This window comes from Zootoca vivipara, chromosome 13 (genome assembly GCF_965207765.1).
Source record: "Zootoca vivipara chromosome 13, rZooViv2.hap1.1, whole genome shotgun sequence".
NCBI classification, from domain to species: Eukaryota; Metazoa; Chordata; class Lepidosauria; order Squamata; family Lacertidae; genus Zootoca; species Zootoca vivipara.
This window is the reverse complement of record NC_142596.1, coordinates 6,059,611-6,087,587: the sequence shown is the minus strand read 5'-3', so window position 1 is coordinate 6,087,587 and position 27,977 is coordinate 6,059,611. Positions and strand designations below refer to the sequence as shown.

At 49.4% G+C, this 27,977-nt stretch overlaps 1 protein-coding gene across 12 annotated transcripts; it reads left to right on the top strand.

Annotated features, from left to right (window-relative positions):
* The first annotated feature begins 11 nt into the window (after positions 1-11).
* Positions 12-25,961, top strand: LOC118093108 (tetratricopeptide repeat protein 24-like). Of its 12 annotated transcripts, none has more exons than XM_088656491.1 (8): positions 3,767-4,035; positions 6,894-7,591; positions 8,751-8,966; positions 10,638-10,766; positions 13,121-13,242; positions 16,790-16,894; positions 19,959-20,053; positions 20,772-22,031. In XM_088656491.1, exons 1-7 carry the CDS (start codon positions 4,010-4,012, stop codon positions 20,031-20,033), a joined length of 1,371 nt encoding a protein of 456 aa, XP_088512617.1. In that variant the 5' UTR covers positions 3,767-4,009; the 3' UTR covers positions 20,034-20,053; positions 20,772-22,031. The 12 variants fall into 12 exon arrangements, 11 of the variants coding, with proteins under 11 accessions (XP_088512618.1, XP_088512621.1, XP_088512619.1 ...); XM_088656486.1 differs by lacking the exon at positions 19,959-20,053 and adding an exon at positions 19,475-19,514 and having other exon boundaries at positions 3,768-4,035; XR_015946759.1 differs by lacking the exon at positions 19,959-20,053 and adding an exon at positions 19,475-19,617 and having other exon boundaries at positions 3,777-4,035.
* Positions 25,962-27,977: the final 2,016 nt, after the last annotated feature.

Sequence of the window (27,977 nt, the reverse complement as noted above, 5' to 3'; positions counted from 1 at the left end):
TAATTCTTCTTTAGGGGAGTGGCTTAAATGAATAATGTGTGCACAGCCTTAGTAAGTTTGTTGATGACAACCAGGCATTGTTGCTAAGCCTGTCTTATGCCTCCACAAGCATTTGCCTAACAGAGTTTTGCAGAAAGGCCTCTGCCTCCTCTCCTCCCTGCCTCTGGGCTTGCCTGCAGTTGCCGTTTCTGGTACAATTCAGAACTTTCCTTTCCAAAACTTTGCACAGGTAAGTGATGAGCAGCTCTGCATACCCCTTAGGGTTGTGCTTTCTCTCTCTCCCACCCCCACCCCACCTCCGGTTCTCCTTCCCTGTCAGCCATTCCAGACTAAAGCACCTCAAGATTCCTGGCCTGTGTATGGCACACCACCCATAATGCAACATTTCACCTAGAGATGCCCAACAATAGATTAGTTTCTTGGGAAGCAAAAAATAGAGATATTGGAGCAGGGGGCACAGCAAACATAGCAGCAACAACAACCTAAAACCCAACAACAGGTCAACTGAGGTTGAGGGGAAATACTCATAAATGTATCAAAGTTAATTTAAATATAAATGGACAGATTATTTGACACAAAATAAAAAAAATCCTTCCAGGAGTACTCTCCCCACCCTCTCACTATATATAAGAGTCTGGTGACTTCTGTTTCAGTGTATCTGAAGAAGTGTGCGTGCACACGAAAGCTCATACCAATGACAAATTTAGTTGGTCTCTAAGGTGCTACTGGAAGGATTTTTTTTATTTTGTTTCAACTATGGCAGACTAACACAGCTATCTACCTGTAACTAGATTATTTGACAGTCCAAGCCAGGGGTAGGCAAACTAAGGCCCATGGGCCGGATGCGTCCCAATCGCCTTCTCAATCCGGCCCGCGGACGGTCTGGGAATCAGTGTGTTTTTACATGAGCAGAATGTGTCCTTTTATTTAACATGCATCTCTGGGTTATTTGTGGGGCCTGCCTGGTGTTTTTACCTGAGTAGAATGTGTGCTTTTATTTAAAACTAGCTGGTCCGGCCACACGTTGCTATGGCTCATCCCTGTGACTGCCCCCACCCTGTTCCGACCCATGACCTATTCTTCCCCCTCGGCCCAGTCTTCAAAGCCGAGCCAAGATGCTGTGGAGAGGGAAGGTTTCCTAGCTGCAGTACCAGTGTAGCTGTCAGTAGAGGGCGCTGTTTTGCAACCTCTCCTGTGCTCCCAGCATCCTTGTCTGTCTGAGTTTTGTGTTTGGGAACAGTGGGTTTTACCTGCTTTACCTGCCATAGGTGTGACATCTATCTACGCAACCTGTATATGGTCACTCACATATTCACATGGGACGTTGTGTCCAAATTTGAACGCAATCGGTCAAGTGGTTTCGGAGAAAAGTGGAGACTAACCTATATGCCCAGTTTACATTTTTATATATATAGATGCATCTCTGGGTTATTTGTGGGGCATATGAATTTGTTCATTCCCCCCCCCCATAATTGTCCGGCCCACCACATGGTCTGAAGGACAGTGGACCGGCCCATGGCTGAAAAAGGTTGCTGACCCCTGGTCCAAGCAGTAGCGAAGGAAGGCGTCATGACACCCGGGGCGGGGCATCACTACGTAAGGCGCATGTGCGGCTTCGCTATGTATGACGCATGCGCTGTATGTAGTGATGCTGCACATGTGCTGTATAGCAGTTTGCCGGCACCAGCACTCCAGCGCCGTATGGACGGTGCTGGGATCCTCTGCTCGCGGCTGCAGTCACGAACGGAGGATCCTCCACATGCGGTGGCGCCGCGAGCCCCCACAGGCTGACTTCTTGTCACCCCTGCAGAAATGGAACCCAGGGTGCACCCCCACCCCCACCCCCCAATTGCGATGCCACTGAGTCCAAGGCACACTTTCCCTTTGAAAGCCTCTGTCTCTCAAAAATGACCAAATTTACAGGCTCGACTTGGTTGCGTTTTGCCACAGGCCACTGCTAAATTGTCCAGGTCTGGAAGTATCCTTGGTTTGGAAGTATCCTGCTGTTGGGGCCAGCCCTGTCTCCTTGTACTGCTTGCTGTTGCTTCCCTGGTCCATCCTCATAAGTCTTCCCCAGACACAGGGCCGGCTCGTCGTGGACCCCCGGTGGCGCAGGGCACCATGGCGCCGGCCTGCCAGGAGGGCGCCGCGAGCTGCGCCCACCCGCTGGCCGGCCGTTCCGCCGTTCCGCTGCGCGCGGCGCCCACCTGCCCACCGCGCTGGGAAACGGGGCGGGAGGGCGCCGGAGAGATCGCGCTGTGCCTGCCCGCCCGCCGCGCAGCAGCGCCGCGCCCACCCGCCCACCGCGCCGGGAAACGGGGCGCCATAGGGCGCCGGAGAGATCCGGCGCACCATGGCGACAGGGGCGCTTAAGACGGCGCTGCCCAGACATTGCTTTGTGTTTACAACAGGACCCCATCCAGCCCTGTCCCTAGAGAGACCTCTTTTGCTTAAGGCCCTGCAGAGAATCTCGCTCCCAACTGAAGACCTGGAGGAACCAGGCTGGATTCAGAGGGCCCTTTTCGGGATTCTTCAGGAACCCCATGGGACGCGGGTAGCGCTGTGGGTTAAACCACAGAGCCTAGGGCTTGCCAATCAGAAGGTCGGCGGTTCGAATCCCCACGACGGGGTGAGCTCCTGTTGCCAACCTAGCAGTTCAAAAGCACGTCAAAGTACAAGTAGATAAATAGCTACCGCTACAGCGGGAAGGTAAACAGCATTTCTGTGCACTGCTCTGGTTCGCCAGAAGCGGCTTTGTCATGCTGGCCACATGACCTGGAAGCTGTACGCCAGCTCCCTCGGCCAATAATGCGAGATGAGCGCTGCAACCCCAGAGTCGGTCACAACTGGACCTAATGGTCAGGAGTCCCTTTACCTTTTACAGGAACCCGACTGATCCATTTCCAAGCCCTGACTTGATCTCCACTCTCACCCATTTCCCCCTCCCCCTGACAGGCCTCAGGAGTGCAGGCAGCAGGAGCCCAGAGTAGTGCTCATTTGACTGCCATGGGTCTACCTAGGAGGAGAGAAGCCCAGCAAAAGAGCAGGTAGCCATGCAGCTGGCAATGGCTAGAAACCTCCCCATCTCCTCCCCCTCTTCATCCCTAGAGCTCTGTAGCTTTAGCCTCCATACCATGTCCTGGTCATGTACATGTACTACATGTGAAAAGGATGTAGGGGTCTTAGTGGACCACAAGCTTAACATGAGTCAAAAGTGTGATGCAGCAGCAAAAAAAAGCTAACGCTATTCCAGGTTGGATCAACAGAAGTAGAGTGTTCAGATCAAGGGAAGTAAGAGTACCACTCTATTCTGCTTTGGTGAGACCACACTTGAAATACTGTGTCCAGTTCTGAGCACCACAATTTAAGAAGGATGTTGACAAACTGGAACATGTGCAGAGGAAGGCAGCCAAGATTATCAAGAGTCTGGAAACAAAGCCTTATAATGGCGGAAGGAGCTGGGTATGTTTAGCCTGGAAAAGAGGAGACTGAGAGGAGATATGATAAAGAGGTACCTATTGGTACCCCTGACCAATAGGTCCAGTCGCGGACGACTCTGGAGTTGTATGCTCATCTTGCTCTATAGGCCGAGGGAGCCGGCGTTTGTCGGCAGACAGCTTCCAGGTCATGTGACCAGCATGACTAAGCTGCTTCTGGCGAACCAGAGCAGCGCAAGGAAATGGCGTTTACCTATTTATCTACTTGCACTTTGACGTTCTTTCAAACTGCTAGATAGGCAGGAGCAGGGACCGAACAGAACCACTGACCTTCTGATCGACAAGCCCTAGGCTCTGTGATATCTCAAGGGCTGTCACATGAAAGATGGAGCAAGCTTGTTTTCTCCTGCTCTGGAGGGCAGGACTCGAACCAATGGCTTCAAGTTACAAGAAAGGAAGTTCAGGCTAAACATCAAGAAGAACTTTCTGAAAGTAAGAGCTGTTCAACCGTGAAATGGACTCCCTCGGGAGGTGGTGGACTCTCCTTCCTTGGAGATTTTTAAGCAGTTTGGATGGCCATCTGTCATGGATACTTTAGGTGAGATTACCTGCATTGCAGGGGGTTGGACTAGATGGCCCTTGGGGGTCCCCTCCAACTCTACCATTCTATGCACAGTTTACTATCCTTTCCAAAGGATTTATGTTCACCCCACACCTTCCAGAATCCAGACCATTTTTCAGCTCCTGCTCTCCCAAGACAGACTTGGCCATTCTCGGTGTCCTTCCTGTTGGGTCTGCCATGGACTTTTCCACCAACACTGAGGTTTCCCATTCCTGTGCCATGGTGACCACAACAACATTGCTATAGCCATCTTGAGTTATCAAAAGGAATTGCAACTTGTCCTCCTTGATATATGCTGCTTTCCTCCACCCCTTTTGCAGAGAATTTTGCCTCCTCTCCCAGAATCTATCTCTCCTCTCTCTCTCTCTCTCTCTCTCTCTCTCTCTCTCTCTCTCTCTCTCTCTCTCTCTCTCTCTCTCTCCCTCCCTCCCTCCCTCCCTCCCTCTCCGTCTCTCTCTCTCTCTCTCTCTCTCTCTCCCTCTCTCTCTCTCTCTCTCTCTCTCTCTCTCTCTCACACACACACACACACCAAAATAGCTCCCTGGAAAGGCATTTAAGCAGCCGAAGATAATCCACCAGAGCCAGGAAATCGAGAGGATTCCCACTGCACAGATCATAAATGGCACTGCTTCCTTTATTGACCCCCCCCAATCAATTAACTATTTTTAATCAATGTCTAGTTTGCACAACAGCCACGCAAGCTGGAAAGCATGATGATGGGAAACGAGGCTCTCCAGCTCATTACATAATTATCAATCAAAACGTATGTTTATAGCAAACATTTAATGAAGAACTAATGAGCTCCCTGGATAGCTGAAGCTAATATTATACCAAAATCTGCATCTCTCTCTTCAAAAGCTCCTTTTTTCTTTCTGCTGACTTGATTGCATTACCTGCCAGTAATGTTCTCATGGAAGACACGTTACTAGTTCATAATATTTCCCCCCCCCCACACACACACACACTTTTTCTGCTCCCTTTTGCCTGTTAGAAATCATTTTAACGCTACATTGTGGGGAGGGGGGAAGTGAAACCAGTATGGGATAATAAAATGCATGTAGAAAAAATGGAAGGCATGGACACCAGCTGGATAACTCAGTTGGTTAGAGCTCAGTTGGTACTGATAACGCCAAGGTTGCAGGTTCGATCCCCATATTTGACAGCTGCATATTCCTGCCTTGCAGGAGGTTGGACTAGAACAGGCATCCCCAAACTGTGGCCCTCCAGATGTTTTGGCCTACAACTCCCCTGATCCCTAGCTAACAGGACCAGTGGTCAGGGAAGATGGGAATTGTAGTCCAAAACATCTGGAGGGCCGAAGTTTGGGGGTGCCTGGACTAGAACAGTGTTTCCCAACCTTGTGCCTCCAGATGTTTTGGGACTACAACTCCCATCATCCCTAGCTAGCAAGACCAGTGGTCAGGAATGATGGGAGTTGTAGTCCCAAAACATCTGGAGGCACAAGGTTGGGAAACGCTGGACTAGAAGATCCTCAGGGTCACTACCAGCTCTACAACTCTATGATTTTATAGCCTCTTGACACAGATCGTTTGAAACGGCAACATACAAATATAGCTACATGATGCATTCTCATTTCAAGATCAGTGGGAAACTGAGGCATTAGACAAGATGGTGAGATCTCTGTGTAACATCCTGATGATCTTTGGAATTCTCCGCCACAAGGTGTAGTGATGATGGCCCCTGGATTGGGAGCTATAAAAAGGGGAGTGAGGCAAATCATAAAGCTGGGGGGGGGGACCGTGGAGATCATCTTGCCTGAACTCCTGCTCAGTACATGGAGGAAGAGAGGAAAGTGGCACCTCCATCTTCTGAGAAGGGTGGCTTACTTGGACAACTTGCACCCTGGAAGCGCTGAGTGCTGATGCCAGCCATGGGCCTCCCTTACATTTCTTTTCTGACCCATCACTGGGAGGTGGGAGGTGGTTACCTACAGCCAGGGTCTGTGCCTTGAAAAGCAGTCTAGATTTTAAAACAAACAAACAAGCAAACACCTAAATATGCAGGTAGGTAGCCGTGTTGGTCTGAGTCAAAGCAAAATAAAAAAATTCCTTCAGTAGCACCTTAAAGACCAACTAAGTTTTTATTTTGGTATGAGCTTTTGTGTGCATGCACACTTCGTCAAATACACTGAAAGGGAATCCACCAGACCCTTATGTATATTCAGAGGGTGGGGGTGATGGGAATGGGTGATGGGCTGATGGGAGTGGTAAACCTGTAGATGGCTGTTAACGACTGCTGCTGACTGCAATTGGTCCGGGGGGGGGGAGCAAGGACTGAGGCGCTAAAGAAAGCTTGATCATGCATAATGAGATAAGAATCCAATGTCTTTATTCATCCCAGGTGGCTCCATGGTTTTAATCTTGGTAATGAGTTCCAATTCAGTAACTTCTCTTTCCAGTCTGTTCCTGAAATTTTTCTGTAATAAAACAGCTGCTTTGAGATCTTGTATAGAATGTCCTGGGAGATTGAAGTGTTCTCCTACTGGTTTCTCTGTCTTGTGGTCCTTGATGTCAGATTTGTGTCCATTTATCCTTTGGCGTAGGGTTTGGCCAAGCAGGATAAATTTACCACTCCCATTAGCCCATCACCCATTCCCATCACCCCCACCCCCACCCTCTGAATATACATAAGGATCTGGTGGATTCTGTTTCAGTGTATCTGACGAAGTGTGCATGCACACAAAAGCTCATACCAAAATAAAAACTTAGTTGGTCTTTAAGGTGCTACTGAAGGAATTTTTTATTTTACCTAAATATGCAGATAAACTGTGCTTCAAAGTGCAGATAGTTGTGATGCTCTGCTTCCTTTTGCAGTTCCCCTTCCATTGCCCCTTCGGAAGAAATGGCCTCTGCTCCTCCGATCTCGGGCTCTGTCGGAGACCAGCCTGTGAGCCAGCTGGGCTCTGTCCAAGCTGAAATGCAAAGGCTGTTGAAGGCTGGTATATGTCTTTTCAGCAGCAATGAGGAAGGCCAGGCTTTGGCTGCGTTCAAAAAGGCATACAGGCTCTCAGGTAGCCTCCCAGAGCCTCGCTCCTCCCAAGCCAAGTGTCTCTTCAACCTCGGGGCAGCTTACATTGTCACCGGCAAGCCCCAGAAAGGCCTCAAGTGTCTGTTGAAGGCCAAGGAGCTTGGAGCTGAGGAGGAGGATGGCGACCTCTCCTTCAACGTGGGCGCTGCTTACGACGACATGAGGGAATATGCAAAAGCCGCAGAGTTCTATAGGAAGGCCATCCAGGAATACAGCACAAATCAAACGCAAAGCGCAGCCGATGCCCTGATCAAGCTGGCCTATTGCCTGGTGAACACAGGTGACGTGGAGTCAGCCGCACAGTCTTTTCGCCTGGCCGGCCAGGCCTACCAAGGAGTGCAACTCCCGGAAGACGCAGCCATGGCTATGAGGGAGGCAGCAAATTACTTCCTGCGAAGCCCAGGGTACTCCCCAGATGACGTCTTGGAAAGCTTGCAGGCCTGCAGCCAGTCGTGCACCAAGATAAAGAACCGGGAGCTGCTGGGTAAGTACCTCCGTAGTCCCCATTGGGTCTCCTTAAGGAAAAATCATGCCACCCCAAAAATCTCAGGGGGCTGCCAGAATGCGCTCTAACCAGATGAGCTACTCTGCCTTGGGGACCCAGTTCCCACCCTTGATCTCAGCAGAAATGGGGATTCCCAAATGCAGGCTTTTTGATAGACAAGTATTAAGATGAAGTGGAAGAAGAAATCTCATGCCCAGGGACAGTGTGTGTGTGTGAGAGAGAGAGATGTACTAACACATTCAAAATATATCCACCCACTCTTCAGCTAAAAAGGCACCAAGGGCAACTTACATACGATCATTCATTAAAAACAAGATTGTCCCTGTTCACATGTTTACAATGGGCACATCACAAAGGGAAAAGGGGGGGAGGGAAGAGGAAAACAGGCAAATAGGCACCATCTTGGCTTGACTTCCCCAACCTGGTGCCTTCTAGATGTTTTGGACCACAACCCCAGCCTGCACAGCTAGGGCTAATGGGAGTCCGGCTGTTCTGGCTGGGGGCAGATGGAAGTTGTGGTCCAAAACATTTGGAGGGCACTTGGTTGGGAAAGGCTGGCCTAGCAGGATGCTACTCTAATTGCCTCTCATTCTCCGATAGGGGTGCCAACTTGAATAAAATATTAGGGTGGCCCAGGTAAGCCCCTCACAAGATGCAGCTCACGCACACCTTTTGAATGGCAATGTCCATCAACTTCTGGGTGGGGCATGCCCTCTCAAATATTTTATTGGGGTGTGAAGGGGCCTTGGCCCCTAGGAGTTGACTCCTATGTTCTAGTCGTAGCTGGAACTCACACTGACGCCACAATGCTAAGAGTACTTCTGCAAGAAGAGGAAGCCGGAGGTTCTTTTAAGTAACTGAACATGGCCTGATCCAAGGAGGGATGGGGGTTTTGCCACTTTTTGAGTGGGAGGGGCATCGTCTGAACCTTTTCCACACCCAGGGGCCCTTTAAGTCGAGGGGCGAGGGGGATGCTCCATCCCAGTGGAAAGGCCCAGTCTTTGGGGGACACATTTCCTCCGAGTCTTGCTCCCGTCAACTGTGCAATGCCTACTACAAGGTCCTGCTTGATCAGTTGGAAAGATCCCAAACTCTCTCCAGCTAATGTTGGGTTTTCTCGCCCCACTTTGGCTCTCAGGCAAACTCTACAATCACCTGGGGCTGCACTATGCGGAAATGAGGTGCTTCCGGCAGGCAGAGCAACACTTTGACGCAGCTCTCCGTCTTTGCAGCGGGAAAGGCTTTTCGGTGCAGAAGAAAGCAGTCCTGTTGCAGAACCTGGGGGCTGCCTGCAATGCCCTGGAGTGCTTCGAAAGGGCCCTGCAGTACCACAGCGAAGCAGCTGACATGTACGGTGAGTTATATTGGGTTAGGTTTTTTTAAGCCAATTTATTCAAGTCTTTAAAACACATTGCTGTACCAATACATATGATAATGATGTGTCATAAACAAAAAAATTAAACTCCTGAGCTTTGTTTGCCAATTGGGCCCTCTGTCTGTCAGCTAACAAAGTTTGTGGGTCACTGGTCTCATCTGTGTGGTGCTGTGCTTGTTCAATTCATTTGCACTCCTTCTTACCTAGAATGTTACAATCCTTGTTTGAAAACATGTCCTCCTCGAGTTTCTAGGCTGGGGTATGCATTGGCTAAGCGGCTTTGCAGAGATTTGTGCCTCTTTCTGCTGGAAAGAGCCCTGGGAGGCTACACAGGGCTCCTTGGTAAAGGGGGGGGGTGTTCTTTGCTTTCCGTTCTGTCCTATTTGCAAGGAGGGCTTCAGATTCTAAGCTAACATGGTGGTAGCCAATTTCTCATGGCTGCCTCTTGCAGGAAAGAGGCAGGAAGGGGTGGAGCTTGGGAGACACCATAAAGCAGTGGTGGCCAAACTTGGCCCGCCAGCTGTTTTGGGACTACAATTCCCATCATCCCTTACCACTAGCCCTGTTAGCTAGGGATCATGGGAGTTGTAGTCCAAAAACAGCTGGAGGGCCAAGTTTGGCCACCACTGCCATAAAGCAAGCACTGGTTGAGTAACAAAGCAAATGTCCTTATTTCTGCCAGGCTATTAATCCCACAGCCCACCTACCCCCAGATCACCTCCGCTGGCTGGCAGCCGCATGTTTCAAGGGCTCAGCACTCAGTCCCACCGCTGGCTCCCTGGCATTCTCCTCCTCCAAGTGCTGCCCTCCAAACTGCAAGGGCATAGCTGTCAGGTTTTCCCTTTTCTCGCGAGGAAGCCTATTCAGCATAATGAAATTTCCCTTTAAAAAAGGGAGAACTTGACAGCTATGTGCAGGGGTGCTGCACGCTACTAAACCACTTCCAGCCACCCAAAGCTCCTCCTCCCTTCTCCACCCTCTCTGTGCCTGTGTAAGCTGCAACAGGTAAATGGAACCTTCAGGTTCAGAGGCAGTCTACCTCTGAATTTTGGGGGAAAGCAACAGGGAAATGTTCTTGCTCTCATCCCCTACTTGTGGGCTTCCCAGAGGCATTTAGCTGGCCTATGTGGAAAATAGGGTACTGGGTCGGACAGGGACAAATGACCGGTGTTAGAAACTGAAATATGAACGCTAGGAGCTAAATGGCACCTTGAACGTAGGTTATGGGTGCAACAACGGAATGTCTTGGTGCACTTTTTTTTATAACAAGAATACAACTAAAATGTTATGTTCATGGTGTAGTGACTTCCAGTGAAGCATGTAGATCTCTCTGCCTCAATTCTCAGCAAATAAGAGACAGTATGGTGATTTGTATAATATATGCAGATTGCAGACCGTAGCTTTCATTGGTGCATAATTTTGGTCACTCTGATGCAGAATTCCAAGCCTGCAGGAGCCCTCTCACTTCCCCTGTGGCAGGTTCGCTCTCATGCCTACAGGACTGCATAACACTAAAATGTCCCCTGCTAGGGATGTTTTCAGAACAATATCCTTTTGGGGGAAAGTTTCTAGAGTTCTGGGAAGGGGCTGGATCCATTTGCCGAGCTGCTGACATAATCCATGCTGGATCTTTTCTTTTCTTTTTGCTAGGGGCACTAGGAGAGAGGGCTGCTCAGGCCCAATGCCACTACAATTTGGCCACTGCTCACGGCCAGCTGAAAAACTATGACATGGCCGGATTTTACTCCCAGCAAGCGCTGAAAGCTTTTGTGGATGCAGGTAGGAGACTGTGGTGAAGCCCACCTTATATATCAGGTCAGTCCTTTGGTGCCTCTGGTCCAGCATGACCCGCTCCAGCCATCTCCAGCCAGGTGCTCTCCCAATGACTGGATGATAACTCCCCTTGGCCCCAGTCTGAGTCAGCGGGGGTGGGAGTTGCAGTCCAAAACATGTGCAGAGTGCCCGGGTGGGGAAAGCAGGTCCATTCTGATTGGCAGGGAACACCTACTGATCCTACTGTATTAGCTAGCTTGGGATGCTGGGGAGAAGGCTGAGGTCCTTCTGTATGCAAAGCAGAGAGCCAGTGGTGGTTTGGTAGTTAGAGGGCGAGACCTGGAGCTGGGAGACCCAGAGAGAGAAGATTAGGAGGAGGTGCCCGGTGCTGAAGGGGCAACAAACTTTAGGGAGCAGACTCTGAGGCTTCAGACTCTGAGGCTGAAGCAGAGGAGAGGGGTCGAGGGATTGCTGAAGAACCCCAGGAGACTCCCTCTCCTGCTGCGACAAACTCTCCTCCCCACTGGTCTCCCAAGAACACGCAGAGTAATAAGTAGAGGAGAGCAGAGGTCAGAGGTGCACAGACACCGTTTCAGGCTGCTTGGGCAACAACCAGGAGAGGAGGAGGCTTAGAGAGGATGGACGGCAGGGACCTTCAGTCCTGGCAACTGCTCCATAGGGGCAAGACCTACTGGAGAGTGTTGCTGGGACCACTAGGCTGAGTTGTATGTTTGTTTCCTTGAATAAAGAGTTAACTTCGCTGACAAGGGAGATCTGCTTCCTTCATTGCTGACTCCAGAACCCGACACTGCAGGCTCCCGGCTAAGATCATGAACTACAAGTGGGGCTTGGGACAGAGTCACATTAACCTCCAGTAGAGCTCATACTAAGCAATTTGGGAGACAGAACAGGCAGGTGGGACCAGCAGCAAAATGTTGCAATGTTACATGCATGCCACCTCGCCTGTATTCAGAAGACTCTACAGTAAGGTTACCAGCAGGGCCGTCTCTAGGCCCAGGTCCGGTGGTGCGGGGCACCAGGGCGCCAGGCCACCAGGGGCGCCGCTGCGCTTGCTGCGCCTGCTGTGCGGCGCAGTGGAGGCCGCCCCAGGCGCGCCGGATACAGCCCTAGGCACGCCTCTCAGCCTGTTTCAGCAGCTTCAGGCCGCTCTCCAGAGGTACGCGGGCTTGGGGCCGCCTCCACCGCGCGCAGGGGCCTCGCAAAAGGGGATGGGCAGCGCCCCCTGACCCAGGGCCGGCTCTACGGCCAGGCTGGATGGCGCAGGGCGCCGGCCCTCCAGGCGGCACCCGCACTGCGCCCTGCGCCCACCTGCCCGCCGTGCTGGGAAACGGGGCAGGGGGGGCGCCAGAGGGATCCGTCACGCCAGGGCGCCAGGTATGCTTAAGACGGCCCTGGTTACCAGATGTCCCCATTTCCCAGGGATAGTCCCTGGATTTACAAATCAGTCCCCATACAAAATCCATTGAAATTGAAAAGCGTCCCCAGATTCATTGAAAAAAATCTGGTAACCTTACACTACAGTATTCCATTTTGCCTTCTCCCTGGTTTTCCATCCTCCTGGGCCCCCAATTGACCTGTTCTGTAGGTATCGTTCATTGAGCTGTTGGTCCCCTGCGCCCCAAAAGCCTTTTTGTACTTCTGCACACCTTATCATTCCCTCCATGCCTGCTAGTATCTCCTCCTCTCTCTTGGGCTTGGGTACTGCTGCTTTGGCTACACAAGAATCCACACACAGGCAATGAGTTCTCTATAAGTATATAGGACACAACTGTTAGTGTTGTTGATACATTTTGGAGTGTGAGTGAAGGAATGTTTTAGAGTGCAAAATGCCTCTGAATTTGTGCAGCCAGGGGGGAAGGAACTCTCACTATCCCTTGGAGGCCTCCAGGGCCAGCTGCCTTACTTCTGCTTGCAAAATGCAAATGGAACAATAAAACCTGTTTTATACAAGGTAATCAAATGGTAATTGAAAGTCCTCTTAAATGTGGAGCAATGGGCTATTAAGAACTTCCAGCAAATCAGCACTGCAAGCCTTGTTTTTGCACTGATGTCTCCAGAAACCTACAATGCCTGCTGCCTGACAAGGAGAAAATGCAGGTGAAACTAAAAGGAGTAGCTTTGTATAGTCCTGCTTCTAACTGGGCAGACAGGCACTGTTTCACTTTGAAAAGTAGCTCAGCTCATATGCCAGCCAAAGACCTGAGCTACCGTAGTTGCAGATCAAACTGTCCCCAATCCCAGGCAAGAAACTACAAGCCATTGACCCTATGCTCCTCCTCACTCCATCTTGGACTTCCTGGCCCCTGTCCTGCAACTTTTGGCTCTGTTTCTTCCTCCAGGTGACTCCTATGGTGAGGCGCAGGCCTGTGAACAGCTGGGCATGACTCACCTCTGCCAGGGCCACTTTGGTCCAGCCATCCATTACTACAAACAAGCCCTGGCTCTGTTTGAAAAGTCAAAGGTACATCTGTGTTTGTCTGCCTTGTTTGCTTTGTACTGCATACAGAGGAGGAGGAGGAGGAGGAGGAGGAGGAGGAGGAGGAGGAGGAGGAGGAGGAGGAGGAGGAGGAGGAGGAGGAGGAGGAGGAGGAGGAGAAAGGCCTTCGATACATCAGGAAACTGCCCTGATTCTCCCTCCCCTCTTAGAGGGGCTTCTAAAACTAGCAACCATGGAGGATAGTGTGGCACCACCCACGCTTCAGTTTCTGCCTTCGTGTCCTACTGAAATTCAAACCCCTTGAGCAGTGTCGTCTTTAGCAAATGTGGCGCCAGGGTTCAAATATCCGCCCAGCGCCCCCAAATTACCACGGATAATTACCATGGGGGGTGCAACTCTCCCATGCCACTGCGGGAGAGCAATCCCCGCAAAGGCTTGGGAGGGAAGCTGCGCGCCTGCCAGCCATATGGTTGACGGGGCGCAGCTGATGGGCGTGCAGGGAAAGGGGAGACCGCCGGCAAAACCACACAGCTCCCCCACTCACTGGGGCGCCCCTGATAGGCCGGCGCCCTGGTGCCACGCACCACTAAGCCCTATGGGGAAGACGGCTCTGCCCTTGAGCTTACCATGGGGGGCATATCTCCCTCCCCCTCTACTTGTGGGGACATAAGAACATCAGAAGAGCCTGGCTGCAGCTGGATCAGCCCAAAGGGGACCCATCTAGTTCAGCATCATGTACTCACAGTGGCCAAACAGATGCCCATTATGGGATGGCCACATGCAGGATACGAAAGGGGCAGCAGTGCTTGTCCCTCCTTGAATTGTTGTCACCTGGAGATCAGAGCCCGGAAGTGCAAACAGATGAAAGGGATAGTGAAATTTTGAAATTTCCTTTCTACCCTGCTGCTGCCTGTTGGCATTGCTGCTGCTGACTTTGAACAGTCTGCAAATGAAAACAAGAGAGAGACTTCCCCTCCTCATTTTGATGTTAATCATTCCCTGCCCTACCTTCCGGTGTACCAGCACAAGAGGACCCAGAAATAAACCGCAGCAAGATTAGCTCAGTGCCAAGGCCAGGTGCCTCTCTGAAGTTGAAAGAACAGCAGATAGGAGGCCTGGCCTGTAGGGAAGGCAGAAACTCAGTTGTTGTTCTCAGTTCCTTATTCTTAGGCCCTGGCTCTTTAATCACTTGAGAGGTGCAGAGGGAGCCTGAATATAGCCCTGTACCCTGAAAGCACCACCCCAGATCACACCATCCAATCCCATCTAGAGACTGCACTCTTTGAGGGATTATCAAATAAGAAACAGAGGGAGCCAGAATTGCCTTTCTCCTGGAGAGAAAGAATCAACACTGAACTCTTACTGAATTTATTTTCATAGATAGATTTACAGGATTTTTATATATTAAAAAAAAAAGATTTAAGAGGGATTAGTATCACCCCCACCATTGCCATTATAGCTGACAAAGTAGAGATATATACACAAGTAGTTAAAACAGTTTAAATACCCAAGAGAACAACCACGCTGCGCCCTGCGCCCGCCCACCAGCCACGGGAAGGGGCGGGGCGGGGGCGCCGGAGCGATCCGCGCACCACGGCGCCCGACCCGCTTAAGACGGCCCTTAGTGGGCCATTTATCAAGGGCTGGATTCTGCTGTCCATTAGACGGATGGGCCCTGCCCTAGACAGCATCACTGGGCAGGTGAGCAAGGGGGTAGCAATTCTTGCATGGTCCAGAAAAGGAGCTATCCCAGAGTCCACTGGGGGAGGGAAAGATGGCTGGCCTTAGACATATGGACACCAAAACTTCCTTACAGAAACATACTGAAGTCTAGGGTAGTCCAGCACCCAAATTCCCAGAGTAGGCAAATGGATGCTTCTGGGAGCTTTAGAAGTAGAAGTTAGGAAAGGGGGCTATATCAGGGGCAGGACACGGGAACATAATAAGTGTGCCTTATACTGAGTCAGACCTTTGGGTCCATCTGGCTCAGTAGTTCCCACACTGACTGGCAGCAGCTCTCCGGGATTTCAGACAGAGAGCTCTCCACGCCCTACCTGGGGATTGAACCTGGCACTTTTTGCATGCAAAGCAGATACTTTCCCACTAGGCTACATCCCTTCCTATCAGCATTACATACAGAAGGGCCCATGCTCTATTATTGGCATCTCCAGATAGACCTTGAGAGAATTCCTGTCTGAAACCCCACTGCCAATCAGTGTTCACCAGGGAGAGGGAGATGCTGCTGGACTCCAATTCCCATCATCCCCCTAACCATGCTGACTGGAGCTAGTGGGAGCTGGAGAAGACCTACAGCAGCTGTGAGGCTCCCTATTCCTGGTGTAGATGATTCTGAGCTTGATGGACCAAGGCCCTGACCTTGCGAGAAGCCAAGTTGCAGGGAACTAGGCAGAGGGCCTTCTCGGTGGTGGCGCCTGCCCTGTGGAACGCCCTCCCAACAGATGTCAAAAAGGAAAACAACTACCAGACTTTTAGACGACAGGGAGGCTTTTAATGTTTAATAGATTGTTGTGTTTTATTCTTCTGTTGGAAGCCACCCAGAGTGGCTGGGGAGACCCGGCCAGATGGGTGGGGTATAAATAATAAATTATTATTATTATTATTATTATTATTATTATTATTATTATTACTGGTGTAAGACAGTTTTCTATGCCCCTAAGCAGGGCAAAAAGTCACTTCCTGGCATACCACTGAACATGGAGGTTCCATTTAGCAAACTCAGTTAATAGAGGCTGTTGGATGTCTCCTCGCATTAAGCCAGGGTGACTGGCGTGGTGCCCTCCATATGCTGTTGGGCTCCATTTTCCATCAACCCCAGCCAGCATGGCAAGGGATGATGGGAGTTGCACGCCAACAACATCTGGAATGCTCCACATTGATTACCCTGGGACTAGTTGCTTCCACTGGCAACTAAACATGTTGCTTGGGTTGCTTTTTCAGGTGGGTTGGCCCTGAATAAGGTTGGGGCGCTGGGGGTGGGCTAACGACACAGTTGCAGTAGTACTATAGCGCTAGATCCTGCATAGATGTTTTTCATGAGGGAGCCATCAGTTGCAGGTTCTCTAGCCTAGCCATCTCCAACGCCATTTTCAGATTTGATCTGTGGCTATTTGGAGTCACACTGAAATAATTGCCCAACCAAGCCTGGCCCAGGGTAGAAAAAGGAGGAAGGCTGAAGGGAGGCTGAGCTGCCCACAGAGTGCAGGAGACAAGCCACTCAGAGCAGCCTTGGAAAAGGAAGAGGGAAAGTTTTGGGTTTCTTAGGAAAGTGGAAGCCTCCAGAACCAGGATCCTAATGTTGGAGGGGAAATGGCTGCCCTCCCCACTTTGGACAGTAGGAAGCTGAACTTGGCTCATCTATCTCAGTACTGTTGACACTGACTGGCAGCAGCTCTTCTGAGTGAACCTGTGACCGTCCTTCTGCATGCAACACAGGTGCTCTGCCACGGACCTACGGCCACTTTCCCATGGTTGCTCTCGTGTTTGTCTCCCGCAATGACATATGCTGCATCCTTTTGGATTTTATTTCCTTCTCTTCTTCCCTCATCAACAGGAAGCATCTGAAATCCCTCGAAAACGGATTCGGGAGAAACTGGCTGCTGTTGCTAACTCTCAAACTAACGCCCAGGATGAGTTTGCTGATTCGGCAATAACAGACGTAAGAATGGCTGGGGGGGGAGGGCAAACGTTTGCACACATGCTGCTGCCGTGCTGGGCCCACCTGGGCCCTTCAGCCTCCTCCTGCTTACCTCAGCATGCTTGGTCATTGGTTCAAATGGGCAGCTGGCCCAGGGTGCCCTGACTGAGTTCACCCCCACCTTCCATCCATGGAAGACACTTGCTCCAGCTGTTCCTGTTCAGCTCACTCTAGGAAGTCACTGTCCCTTTTTTTGGCCTTTGGCCTCAGTAATGTTTTGTGAGTGGTGTTTAGGATCAAAGCAAGCTGCCTTATACCAAATCACCAGCCTTAACAAATATTGCATTGCCAGCCTTATCAAATTCAGCTCCCTCCCCACAGGCCTGGGAATCTTTTTCAGTTCAAGGACCACATTTCCCCGTGGGGGACCTTCTAGGAGGCAGATGCAAATGGTAGGCAGGACCAGAAGCAAATGTGGGTGGAGCAATGGCTAGTCTCTTACCATTGCTCAGCAGGCTACATCCCAGTCATGCAAAGGCAGGCAAAAGGTGTCATCAAACACCAAGGACACATTCCAGCCAGGCCAAAGGACTCAAGGAGATGCCATGAGGGGAGACATCAGAGGGCCAGAGAGAAAGGACTGGAGGGCCACATTCATTGCCAGGCCCTAGGGGTCCCCACCGCTGCTCTCAGAATCAAATCTCTGACTGAGGTTTAGGTTCATGTTTCCTGCAATCTGCGTACATCTAAATGTGACCACCAAGCTAAGTCTGGGGTGGGGGAGGCAATTGCCAAACAAAGGAATTTAGCATGAGCTGCTATTGTCGGAATGAGTATAATGATGCTAAAATGTCTCTCCATTTTTATCTGTTGGGAGGATAATGGAGGCCAGGGTGGGTCAGGTGGGACCCTCCTGACCCCTATTAAAGCTGTTGAGTTAGTCTTGCTTGCTGGCCAGAGGATGCAGGCAGGGACAATGTGCTCTTGCGAGCTGAGGGTGGAGGGCAATTTGGTGCAGGAGCTGCCCAGTTGCTCCAAGGAAAAAAGGACAAAGCTAGCATATCGGGGATCAGGCCCGGCTTGCCCATTGACTCTAGTGGCGCAATGCACCACGGCGCCTGGGCGATCAGGGGGCGCTGAGGGCCGCCCCAGCAAGTGGGGGAGCTTCGCGGCGGCCTCCCTTTTCCCTCCACCAGCCGCACCACGAGAGCAGGGAGGGAAGCGAGCGGAACAGGGGCACTAGGGCCCTGTTCCGCTCTGCAGTGCCAGGGTCATCCCTCACCCCGGTGCTGCGTTTCATTGGTAGAGGTGACGCCACATGGCAGCACCTCTACCAATGAAACGCAGCACCCTGTTGGCGGGAAGGAACCCGCCGTGGCCCAGCCTGCCCAGGCACCCCGCTCCGCTGGGAGAAGGGAGGAAGGCCGCGCGGAGCAGCGGCGCCCCCTCCCCCACTCAACCCGGCGGCATCGGACAGGCAGCCGGCCTCCGGCACAGCGCAGCCCTGCTGTGAGGTGCGGGGGCCGCCGTGAGGCTCCCGCCGCCTGGCACACCAGGTAAGAGTTTTTCTTTTTTTTAAGAGTGGGGGGGTGCCCGAGGGATCCCTGCACCAGGGCGCCCGATGACCTTAAGACGGCCCTGTCGGGGATAAAGGGCTGCGCTCCTCAGCACTGACTGCAGCATCTGAACTTGATGAGGCAGATGACATTCACCTGTCGCGAGCCTACTCCAGCTGAGGAATCACACCTCATTGCAGCTAATGATCTGGGTTGGGGGCCCGTGCCTGCCTTAGCCTCCTCAAGCGCCCCTCCTGCTGCTCCTTATACCTCAGAGCCTGCTGTGTTTGGGAAACAGGAGCCCCTCTGGCTCTGGAGATGGGTCCTGCTGCTCTGGTTCCTGTCCACTGACCTCCATCCCCTCGCCATCCTCTGTCGCCCAGTGAGTACTTTCCATACCAACCTCTCATTCTCCATCCCCAGCTTGCTCTGGTGTGTCCCAGTCATGGCTACATCCCTTGCTGGGGTCCTCTTCCTCCTCCCCGCTGTCCTGCCAGTTCATGACAGCAGCTCTCATTGAAAGAGGCACGTTCAGGTTTTTTTGCATTGCCCGACTGCAATGAAGAGATGGAAACCTGGGAATTTGTGCTCTACACAGACCATGGATTTCTCATCCTGTGGACGTGGGTCTGTGAGAATCGGCCCAGCGAAAGAAGGCAGTGCTTGGGGCCCATTTCTCTATCATGCTCAGTGTGTGAGTCATGCCTGCTCATGAACCCCGTTAGGCTGAATAGCCAAAGACATCAGGGGTTGCTGATTGTAGTTCTCTTTTATTCCCAGAGATGACCTCATATTCCACAAAGCCACTTTATCTCTGTTGTTGCAAGCGGGTGTGGCGTTCGGCTCATGCTGCGATGATGGCTCATGGAATGGGCACACAGGGAGCAGCTATTTTTAATTCAAAGGCTCAACCCTAGAAATACGGCAATTAAATTCAGTGCATTTTGTGTGTTCGCATCCTGTTCTTATGAAACATGTGACAAATTTATGTGCCACCTTCTTCAAAAAAACACACGAATTGAGCTCCTGTCCTACCTTTTTTCAGAGCCTTCTCCACCCTCCAGAATGTGGAGCTTACTCTCCAGGTATCCCATTGCAAAGAGCAGGAGCTGACAGAGCTGTTTGACAGTGGAACGGTCCCTCTCGGGAAGTTGTGGACTCTCCTTCCTTGGAGGTTTTTATGCAGAGGTTGGATGGCCACCTGTCATGGATGCTTTAGCTGAGATTCCTGCATTGTAGGGGGTTGGACTAGATGAACCTTGTGTCCTTTCCAACTCTACAATTCTATGATTCTATGAGCACTGTGGTGCAGTTCTCCATTCACTTCAATGGAGCTTGCATAGAAGAACCGTTTGGATGATTGCACCTGAAGCGCTTGGTGCCTTGGGCACCAAAACATCTCATTTTTAGAGATTCTTTAACAGTGTCATAGAACTGTTTGATCAGTTTGGGGAGGAGGGTTGTTTGTTTATACAAAGAGTTCTCCATTCTTCATTTTTTCATCTTGTTATTTATCTCCACTCTTTAAGATGGATGCTCATTTTGAAAAGGAGAAGAAGAAAGGGGGGGGAACTCAAGTTAATTGCCTGCCTGATTCAGTTTGACTGGCTATCCTAGTTTCTAAGTAATTAAGATTGCATTTCATGATTCTCAACCGTATCAAATTAATGTTTACAGTTCTGTATAGTACAGGAAAAAATAATGTGTTGCCATTTTAATAAAATTATTAATAAGTGGCATTGGTTCCACTTCAGATGCCAATGTAATGAGAAGGCTATCGAGCTGCCTGCGTCATTCATCAGAATCTCTTATGTATCTTTTGTCTCTAATTGGTGGTACATGGAAATCCTCAGATTAAAATGCAAATGTCCCCCAATTTCCAACTGTCTCCTTGCTTCTTAAATGAACTTCCCTCCACACGTTGAAAGTCATAAATTATTTCCCATCAACCTTCCATTTCCTCATGAGAACCAGTGAAAGTTGGCTGGCTCCAGCTTTTGAGAGGATCCCCCCTGGACAACTTGGCCCTGGGGAGCAGCTTTCACCATCCTGGGCCCCTCCAGGTATTTGGGACTACAACTCCCATCAGCCACAGCATCATATGGTCAACCAGACTGAGACTGATAGGAGTTGTAGTTGCAAACACCTGAAGGGCCCCAGGTTGGGAGGGACTGTCCTAAATTAAGCTGAAGAGGGGAGAGAATAAATGTTTTCACAGTATTAGGAAATTTTTATTGCTTTTTAAAATTATATTATTTTAATTGCATTCTAAGATGCATTGTGAAATCTGGGCTTCTACTGAAAATTAGAGAATGAGTACCTATTTATTTGTTTATCAACAGCACTGAAAGGCCGCCTTATAGGTGAAACTCTCCTGCAAAATCAACATTGAAACACTATTGCAGTAAAAAAAGAAGAAGAAAAAGCATCACAGCAGAGACTAAGCAATAAAATTAAACTCACGCAAAGCTTCAAATTTGGTTGAAAAGCCTTGGAGAATTAAAAAGAAAGCTCTGTGTGTGTGCATACAATGAAGCAAACACGTCAAAGCTACACCTTGTGTCTTTGAGGCAGAACCTGGAGGTGGCTGTCCCAGGAAACCTTCTTTGTGGTTTCAGGGCCTGCATAGTCAAGAGACAGAGCCTAAGTCTAAGAACATCACAAGAACTCTCCTGGCTCTGTCCAAAGGTCCTAGAATCAGAGGAAGCTGCCTTACCCCACGTCAACCCATTGATCCATTTAACTGAGTATTGCCTGCCAAAATGACTGATAGTGGCTCTCCAGAGTTGCAGGCAGAGATGCCATGGATACCTGGAGATGCTGTGGATTGAACCCGGAGCCTTCTGTATCCCAAACAGTTGCTCTTCGACCAGAAATGGAAGATGCTGCACTCATGGGACACAACACTGCTTCTGTTCCTCTGCAGTTCACTTCCTGCCAAAAACCATGTTGTTTATCCTGCTGTCCACTATGGCAAAACTACCTAGCTTACATAATCTAGATAATTAATTACATGTTACATTTTCATTTATTTCAGTGCAAAGGAAATCTAATGCAAATGGGAGAGGGAGGACGTACTCTATTACGTTTTATTTGCAGATAGAAAGCAGAACACCGAATACCGATTGTATTCACTGGATCATTTTCTGTTACAGAGTAAGTGAGTGTCGGCCGTTTCTGCTCCTGTTTCTGTTTTCGTTGGAATTTCCCAATACCCCATACATCCAGTGAGCTACAGCCTTCCCCCTTAAAGAAGCAGAGAACCCGGGAAGCTTCCTTATACTGAGTCAGACCATTGGTCCATCTAGCTTAATAGTGTCAACACTGACTGGCAGTGGCTCTCCTGGGATTCAGCCTGCCACACACCTTAGCACCAGGGAAAGTGAAAGTGTGGGGGATCCAATAGGTTTACACTCTGGGGTCCCAATCCAGAGGAAGGCTCAAGATAGCCATGGCAGAAGTTGCAGTAGTTTTCATGAAACTTACACAGGAGTAGCCTTCTCTGTGTAGAGTGTCTAAATTCAAAGGAAAAGAGCTTAATTCCACAACACAGAGATCCTTTTGTTCCTTCCTTAGAAAAATAAAAATGCAAGCTTGCCTAACCACTTCCTCTCTTCCTTCCGCAAAACCGTCCTTATCAGCATTTCCACAAACTGTAGTAATGCCATTTTTTTACTCCTGTTCAAAATGCACCCTCTGCTTAAGCAGAGTCTTCTGCTGTGCCGGCTTCTGCTGCTGTGCAGGGTTTTCACAGGGAGAAATCGCAATTCGTGGCTTAAAGGGGTCGGTCGTTTCCCACACTCTGCTAACAATATCACAGAGTGCCGCTTTGAAGCTCTCCGTCAACACTTTTTAGCTGTTGCTGCAATATAATGAGGGCTGCAGAGAAAGAATGGATGCCTTTTCTAGGCACACATCCAGAAGAAAACTGCTGGTCACTGCTTCATTCCAAAGGCCTCATTGTCTGGGGCTGGTGCAGATTGTTAGCTCAGTTCTTCCCCGGATGCCCCACTGACCCACCTGATCTTTCAGGACAAACCCCAAGTCCTGAAAATATTTACCCAGAGACAGTGCTGATAGAATCTGTGGCACTGTCTATAACTGGTTTTTAAAACATTTTCTTTTATTCTTTTGTGGGGCAGGACTGTCAGCCAATTAAACTAAGGTGATTAATCAAGTAAGTTTTAAGCTTCTGGAGAAAGCAGTGTGGGCTGGACACGTGACAATCCAATGTTCAAGCGGCGACAGGGCAACTGTTTCTTCATAGCTGCCAAGTTATCCCTTTTTTAAAGGGATTTTCCCTTATGCTGAATCGGCTTCCTCGCGAGAAAAGGGAAAACTTGGCAGCTATGTGTTTCTTGCCTCCTGGGGGACACTGCAACCAGGAACCATGCTGCTTAGGGCAATAGCCCTACAAATCAGAAGCCTCTCATTTGTGCTCTGGGGTTGCAGAACCAAAGGGAAGCAAGAGCTGGCACCATTCACCTGTCAGAGAATTTAGGGCTGGTGACCGGGGGGGGGGGGGAGAGAGAGATCAGCTTTCTTTGTAAAAATCATTACAATTTGTAATTGATTTGAAATTGATTGTGCTGATTGAAAGGTGAGGTATAATCAGGGCTTTTTTCTATTAAAAAAAGGAGAGAGATACTGGAACTTGCCTTTTTTGGGGGGGGGATCAACCAACCAAAGTTGGTGAGCTTTTTTTAAAAAAATAGGCAATGCTACAGAGGTGCCAGAACACACCTAAAGGGTGCCAGAACTCAGCCCTGGGTATAAATCTTCAAAATAAGCAGACAAATGGATGTATTGTATGACCTGTGCACATAGTACCCAACAGGGCCAGCCCATGCTGTCTGGTCACTTGAGGCAAAACAGAAAACGCAACCTCTGCCAGTGACTCCACCCCTGTTGCCTATGACAACACCAAGAAAAATGGGAGGTAAAGGAAGGTGGGAAGGTGGTGGGGGGAGTGAGTGGCACATTCCTCATGGGCCAAGATCTGCTGCCCCTCCCAGCTTTCCTGATCTTGCTGCCCTGAGGCAACTGCTTCGCCAAGTCTCATGGACCATGGGCATAGCCAGGGTGGGGCAACTTCTCCCCCTAAATAAATTACACATCAATACAAATCAACACAAATCTGAGGTTCTGCCCCCCCCCACACACACACACACAAAAATCCTGGCTACGCCCACATCATGAGCAGGTTGACCTGGTACCTAAAGCTGTTTCCAAGGCTGAGTGGGGGAAGGAAACCAACAACATTGGATGCCCCTCTACGAAGCAGCTAGCACCTCATTCCTTTCTCCCAAGCTGCCAGGTAACATCCAAGTCTGCTTTCTGAGATCTCTGTTACCACTTCTTACAGCATGTAGAACTACGGAACGCAAACCACAGAAATTTATTGAAGAGCTTCTTGGCCTCCTCCATACAGAAGATTAACCACCTCCCTCCCCTAGTTTTTTCTCCCCAAAAGAGACGCTCTGCTCTTCCCAGAGTCCTGACTAAATCTCTCTGCCTGGGGGAGCTGCCCTTTTGTCACAGCAGATGTCTCCCAGGAGCGGACTGTGAGCACTGGGCTCTTCTGAGTGAGCTGCCACCTCCCACTTCTCAACATCTGCCTTCCCTTGCATTTTATGCCTGAGTACATCTCCAGTTTTTTCCTCAAGGCCAACATTATCCAAGATGACCTTAGCAAGTAGTTCTTTTTTTTTAAAAGACTTTATTTCAATTCTACAAACAATACAAAATAAACATGGCAAAATCAAATAAACAATAAGCAAATTAACTACCTTAGCAAGTAGTTCTTAAGTGCAGCAAGCAGGGGCAACAGCCCCTCGTAAGAAACAAATATAATCATTAAAAAGGCATGTTATGTATTGTAGTTTTCCCTCAGGTCCTTGGCAGTTGTTTTAGGAGGGGACTTTAGGAGGGAACTTTGAATTATGTTTGATACATTGTTTGAGCCAGCCATCTATAAAAGCAGGCCAGCTCAGCAGTGCAGTTCAGTTCAGTTCCCATGGGCATAGGCAGGGGGGCAGGAGGGGGCAATTGCCCCCCCTAGAAGCAAAAGGCTAAGGGGCGCAGCGTGGCAGCCCCAGGCTCCCGCTCCCGACGTGAAGCTCCAGAGGCGCGCGGGGAGCATAAGCAGAGGAGCGCTAAGCGGGAGCGGGGAGCGTAAGCGGAGGAGGCAGCCACAGGCTCGCGTTCCCCACGTGCCTCTGGAGCTTCGTGACGGGAACGGGAGCCTGGGGCCGCCTCCTCGGAAGACCTGGGAGGCACAGAGGAGGCAGCCATAGGCTCGCGTTCCCCGCACGCCTCAGGAGCTCCGCTCCCGGCGCGTGGGGCCGCCTCCTCGGAAGAGCTGGGAGGGCGCAGGCCATGTAGCCCCACCCACATTCTCACTGTGGCCCCTCCCCTCCCACCCCTTGCCCCCCTAATTTTGATCCTGGGTACGCCCCTGTCTGTTCCAGCTTCCAAATAAAGAGCTGCTTTGGAGAAATCGCTGTGTCGTCTGCTATGTCAACCCACTATTCAACAAGGCAGGAGGCCAGAGTTAGAGCAGGAAGCTACAAGCCCAAGATCCTCGTTCAAATTACTTGAATTGATTGCTCTGTTGCTGTAATTATAATGCTATTCTTATGCCATTCTTAATATTCGTACTGTACTATATTGCTATCTTACATTCCTCTTTCTTGCTATGTTTGCCTTCCAAGTGCAGAATGTCATTGTCTTCCATATGAAGATAATACTATGCCTTGAATGAAGCATTGTGCATCATTAAATGGATTGATTTTGTTCAGTTCTAATCTTGAGTCTGGTCTGAACTTCCCAACCCTCTGCTAATGTACAATGTTGAAGTCTGATTAGATAACCAGTATGACACTATTCTTACTCTGGTAGAGACTTATCAAAATATTGCACACAAATGAGCCTCCCCCCCAATTCCTTGCAGTACACCCTTCATGTGATTCCTTTTCTTTGGGGCTGGAGGAGCAAAGAATTAAATATAATTATAGGTTAGGATGATGTGCTCTGAACCAAGAGGCATCTGTTTTAATTGTTGAGGTGTGTGGAAAGGATGATATTAAGAATAAAGTACAGTACTGCTTACATTTGCATCTTACTGTCATACAGTCTCTCCTCTCTCTCCCTCCCTCTCTCTCTCATCATTGCATTTCATTTCATGCTCACACCATTGTCTGCCCTTCCTCCCCACTTGAAAAGATTGTACCACATACGTACTAGAGAAAGCAGCTTAGGTGGCGAATGAGAAAGTGGCAAGGGCAGGCCTGAGCTTCTTTTTCCTTTCCCAAGCACCTTTGATGTGAGCCAAGACCTTGGGATCCCACTTGCAAAGCCACAGTGGAGACTGGGAGGAACATAGCTCTCTGCTCATAGTTGCCTCAGCAGGATTTCAGCATTGAGAATTTCTCAGAGCACTGGACAGGAATTGTTGAGTTGGAAGGGACCCTGAGGGTCATCTAATCCCACCTCCTGCAATGCAGTCTCTTCTGCTGGAGCTGACATATTATTCCAGCATATTATAATGCTATAAAAAACAAATGAATCAGCATAATAAAAAAGATTACTGTTGTTGTTGTTGTTGTTGTTGTTGTTGTTGTTGTTGTTGTTATGATTTAAAATGTATTTATATTCAGTATTTCTTCCAGACTGGGTTCAATGCGGCTTCTGGCATATGAAAACATCTTTTTAAATACACAGTAATACAGCATTTTTAACTGTTCTTAAAATATATTGAAACACATTTAAAATCAGCATTGCATTATAGATTGCCCTGACAGCAGCACAGTGGGCAGCATCGGCCGTATTTTTGAAAAGCCTGTCTGCCAGCAGAAGAATAACGAAGAAGAAGGAGCCAGTCTAACCCCCTTTTCTTAGGGGGGGGGGAAATTCCACAACCTGGAAGCAGCCCCACAGAAAATGCTCTCTCTCCTGTGTCACCAAGAGAAGGTGCTCACCTGAAGATTTAAACTCCAGGTTAAAATCTCCAGAAGATACAACACAGCCTATCAGTATATATTTCATCTCCCACAACTTCTATGGTACTTTGTTGCAAGCACAGGCAACTTCTTCAGTGATAAACTTCATTCTTTACTTTCCTACGGAAAACTTCTTTTCTTATTTTTTTTCTGGGGAGGCCAGAATCCCACCCTAACTAGTAGGGTTGCCAGACTCAATAGAAGACAGGACTTCTGTGCCTTTAATTGCCCTGCTCTCTTTTGAGTCTAGAAACCTTAAAGAGAAACCAGCAGACCCTTTGTTTAATTTCCAAGCAAAGGGTCTGCTGGTTTCTCTTTAAGGTTTCCAGACTCAAAAGAGAGCAGGGCAATTAAAGGCACAGAAGTCCTGTCCTCTATTGAGTCTGGCAACCCTACTAACTAGCCACGAGTTCTGCAACATTTTCAGAATTGAATCACATAAGCCACACTTGAGCAGTTGTGTTGCTTCTCTCCAGCTGCCTATGTAGAGTCTGGCATCAGACTGCAAGGCATAAAAATGCTCTTCTAAGTCCTCCTTTGTCAAAAGCAGCTGATTGCTCCATGTGGGATTCTACAGCGTTGCTGATAGGCTCACAGCTCTACCTGATTGGAGTGGACATCTGCTACCGGTCCCTCCCATGGGGGTGGGGGATAAATTCACTTCACAAATCTACCTGGTTTGCACTTCCTGAAACAATATGGCAGCTGAAAGACAGGCATTCTATTAAATTCGCACTTCCCTGAATTTTGCAATGCAGTTCTCCAGCCAAGTAATGTGTACAAAACTGCATACACTGGGGAAGGTTGTGCATAAAATGTGCATATTAGTGAAGATGACATTGAAAACTGCATTACAATAGGAAAAATAGGGTTGCCAGACTCTATAGTGGACAGGACTTCTGTGCCTTTAATTTCCCTGCTCTCTTTTGAGTCTGGAAACCTTAAAGAGAAACCAGCAGACCCTTTGCTTAAACAAAGGGTCTGCTGGTTTCTCTTTAAGGTTCCCAGACTCAAAAGAGAGCAGGGCAATTAAAGGCACAGAAGTCCTGTCCACTATTGAGTCTGGCAACCCTAAGGAAAAATTGCTTTGCAAAACTGTGTATGTTGGGTTAAATTTCATAATACAAGCATCTCTGTTAGTTGAAATGCTGATGGGTTTTCATGAGGAATGCTTAAAAAAAAAATTCCCACTGATGGAGAACTTCTGTGTTTGAAGCAGCTCTGAAAATATCCCACAACATCCCTGTGTGCCGCCAGATCACATGTAATGTTTTTAATGTGGTTGTGTTGGGACCCCAAGTTGAGTGAAAGCTGCCTTCTAAAGGAAAGCAGGATGCACGAGGGAACTGATCAGGAAGACCTCCAGTCTAGTGAATATGGGAATAGAGACAGCACTTCTGAGTCAAGGTATTTGGAGGCAGCCAAAAGCGATGTGCCTAAATCTGCTGCTTTTTAGTTTTTCAAATAGGCAGGCATGCTATAACTTACCATCAAAATAGAATACTTTCGTGAATCGAAGCAGGCCTGATCCTTTAATATTTACAGCTG

What these genes read in the sequence shown, in the direction of transcription:
- LOC118093108 (XM_088656485.1), top strand. Translation starts at nt 4,010, where the DNA reads ATGGCCATCTGTCATGGATACTTTAG. An exon ending in ATCTGTCATGGATACTTTAG is followed by an intron (nt 4,036 to 6,893) that starts GTGAGATTACCT and finishes TTCCTTTTGCAG; the next exon opens with TTCCCCTTCCATTGCCCCTT. An exon ending in CTGATTCGGCAATAACAGAC is followed by an intron (nt 16,895 to 18,704) that starts GTAAGAATGGCT and finishes CTTATACCTCAG; the next exon opens with AGCCTGCTGTGTTTGGGAAA.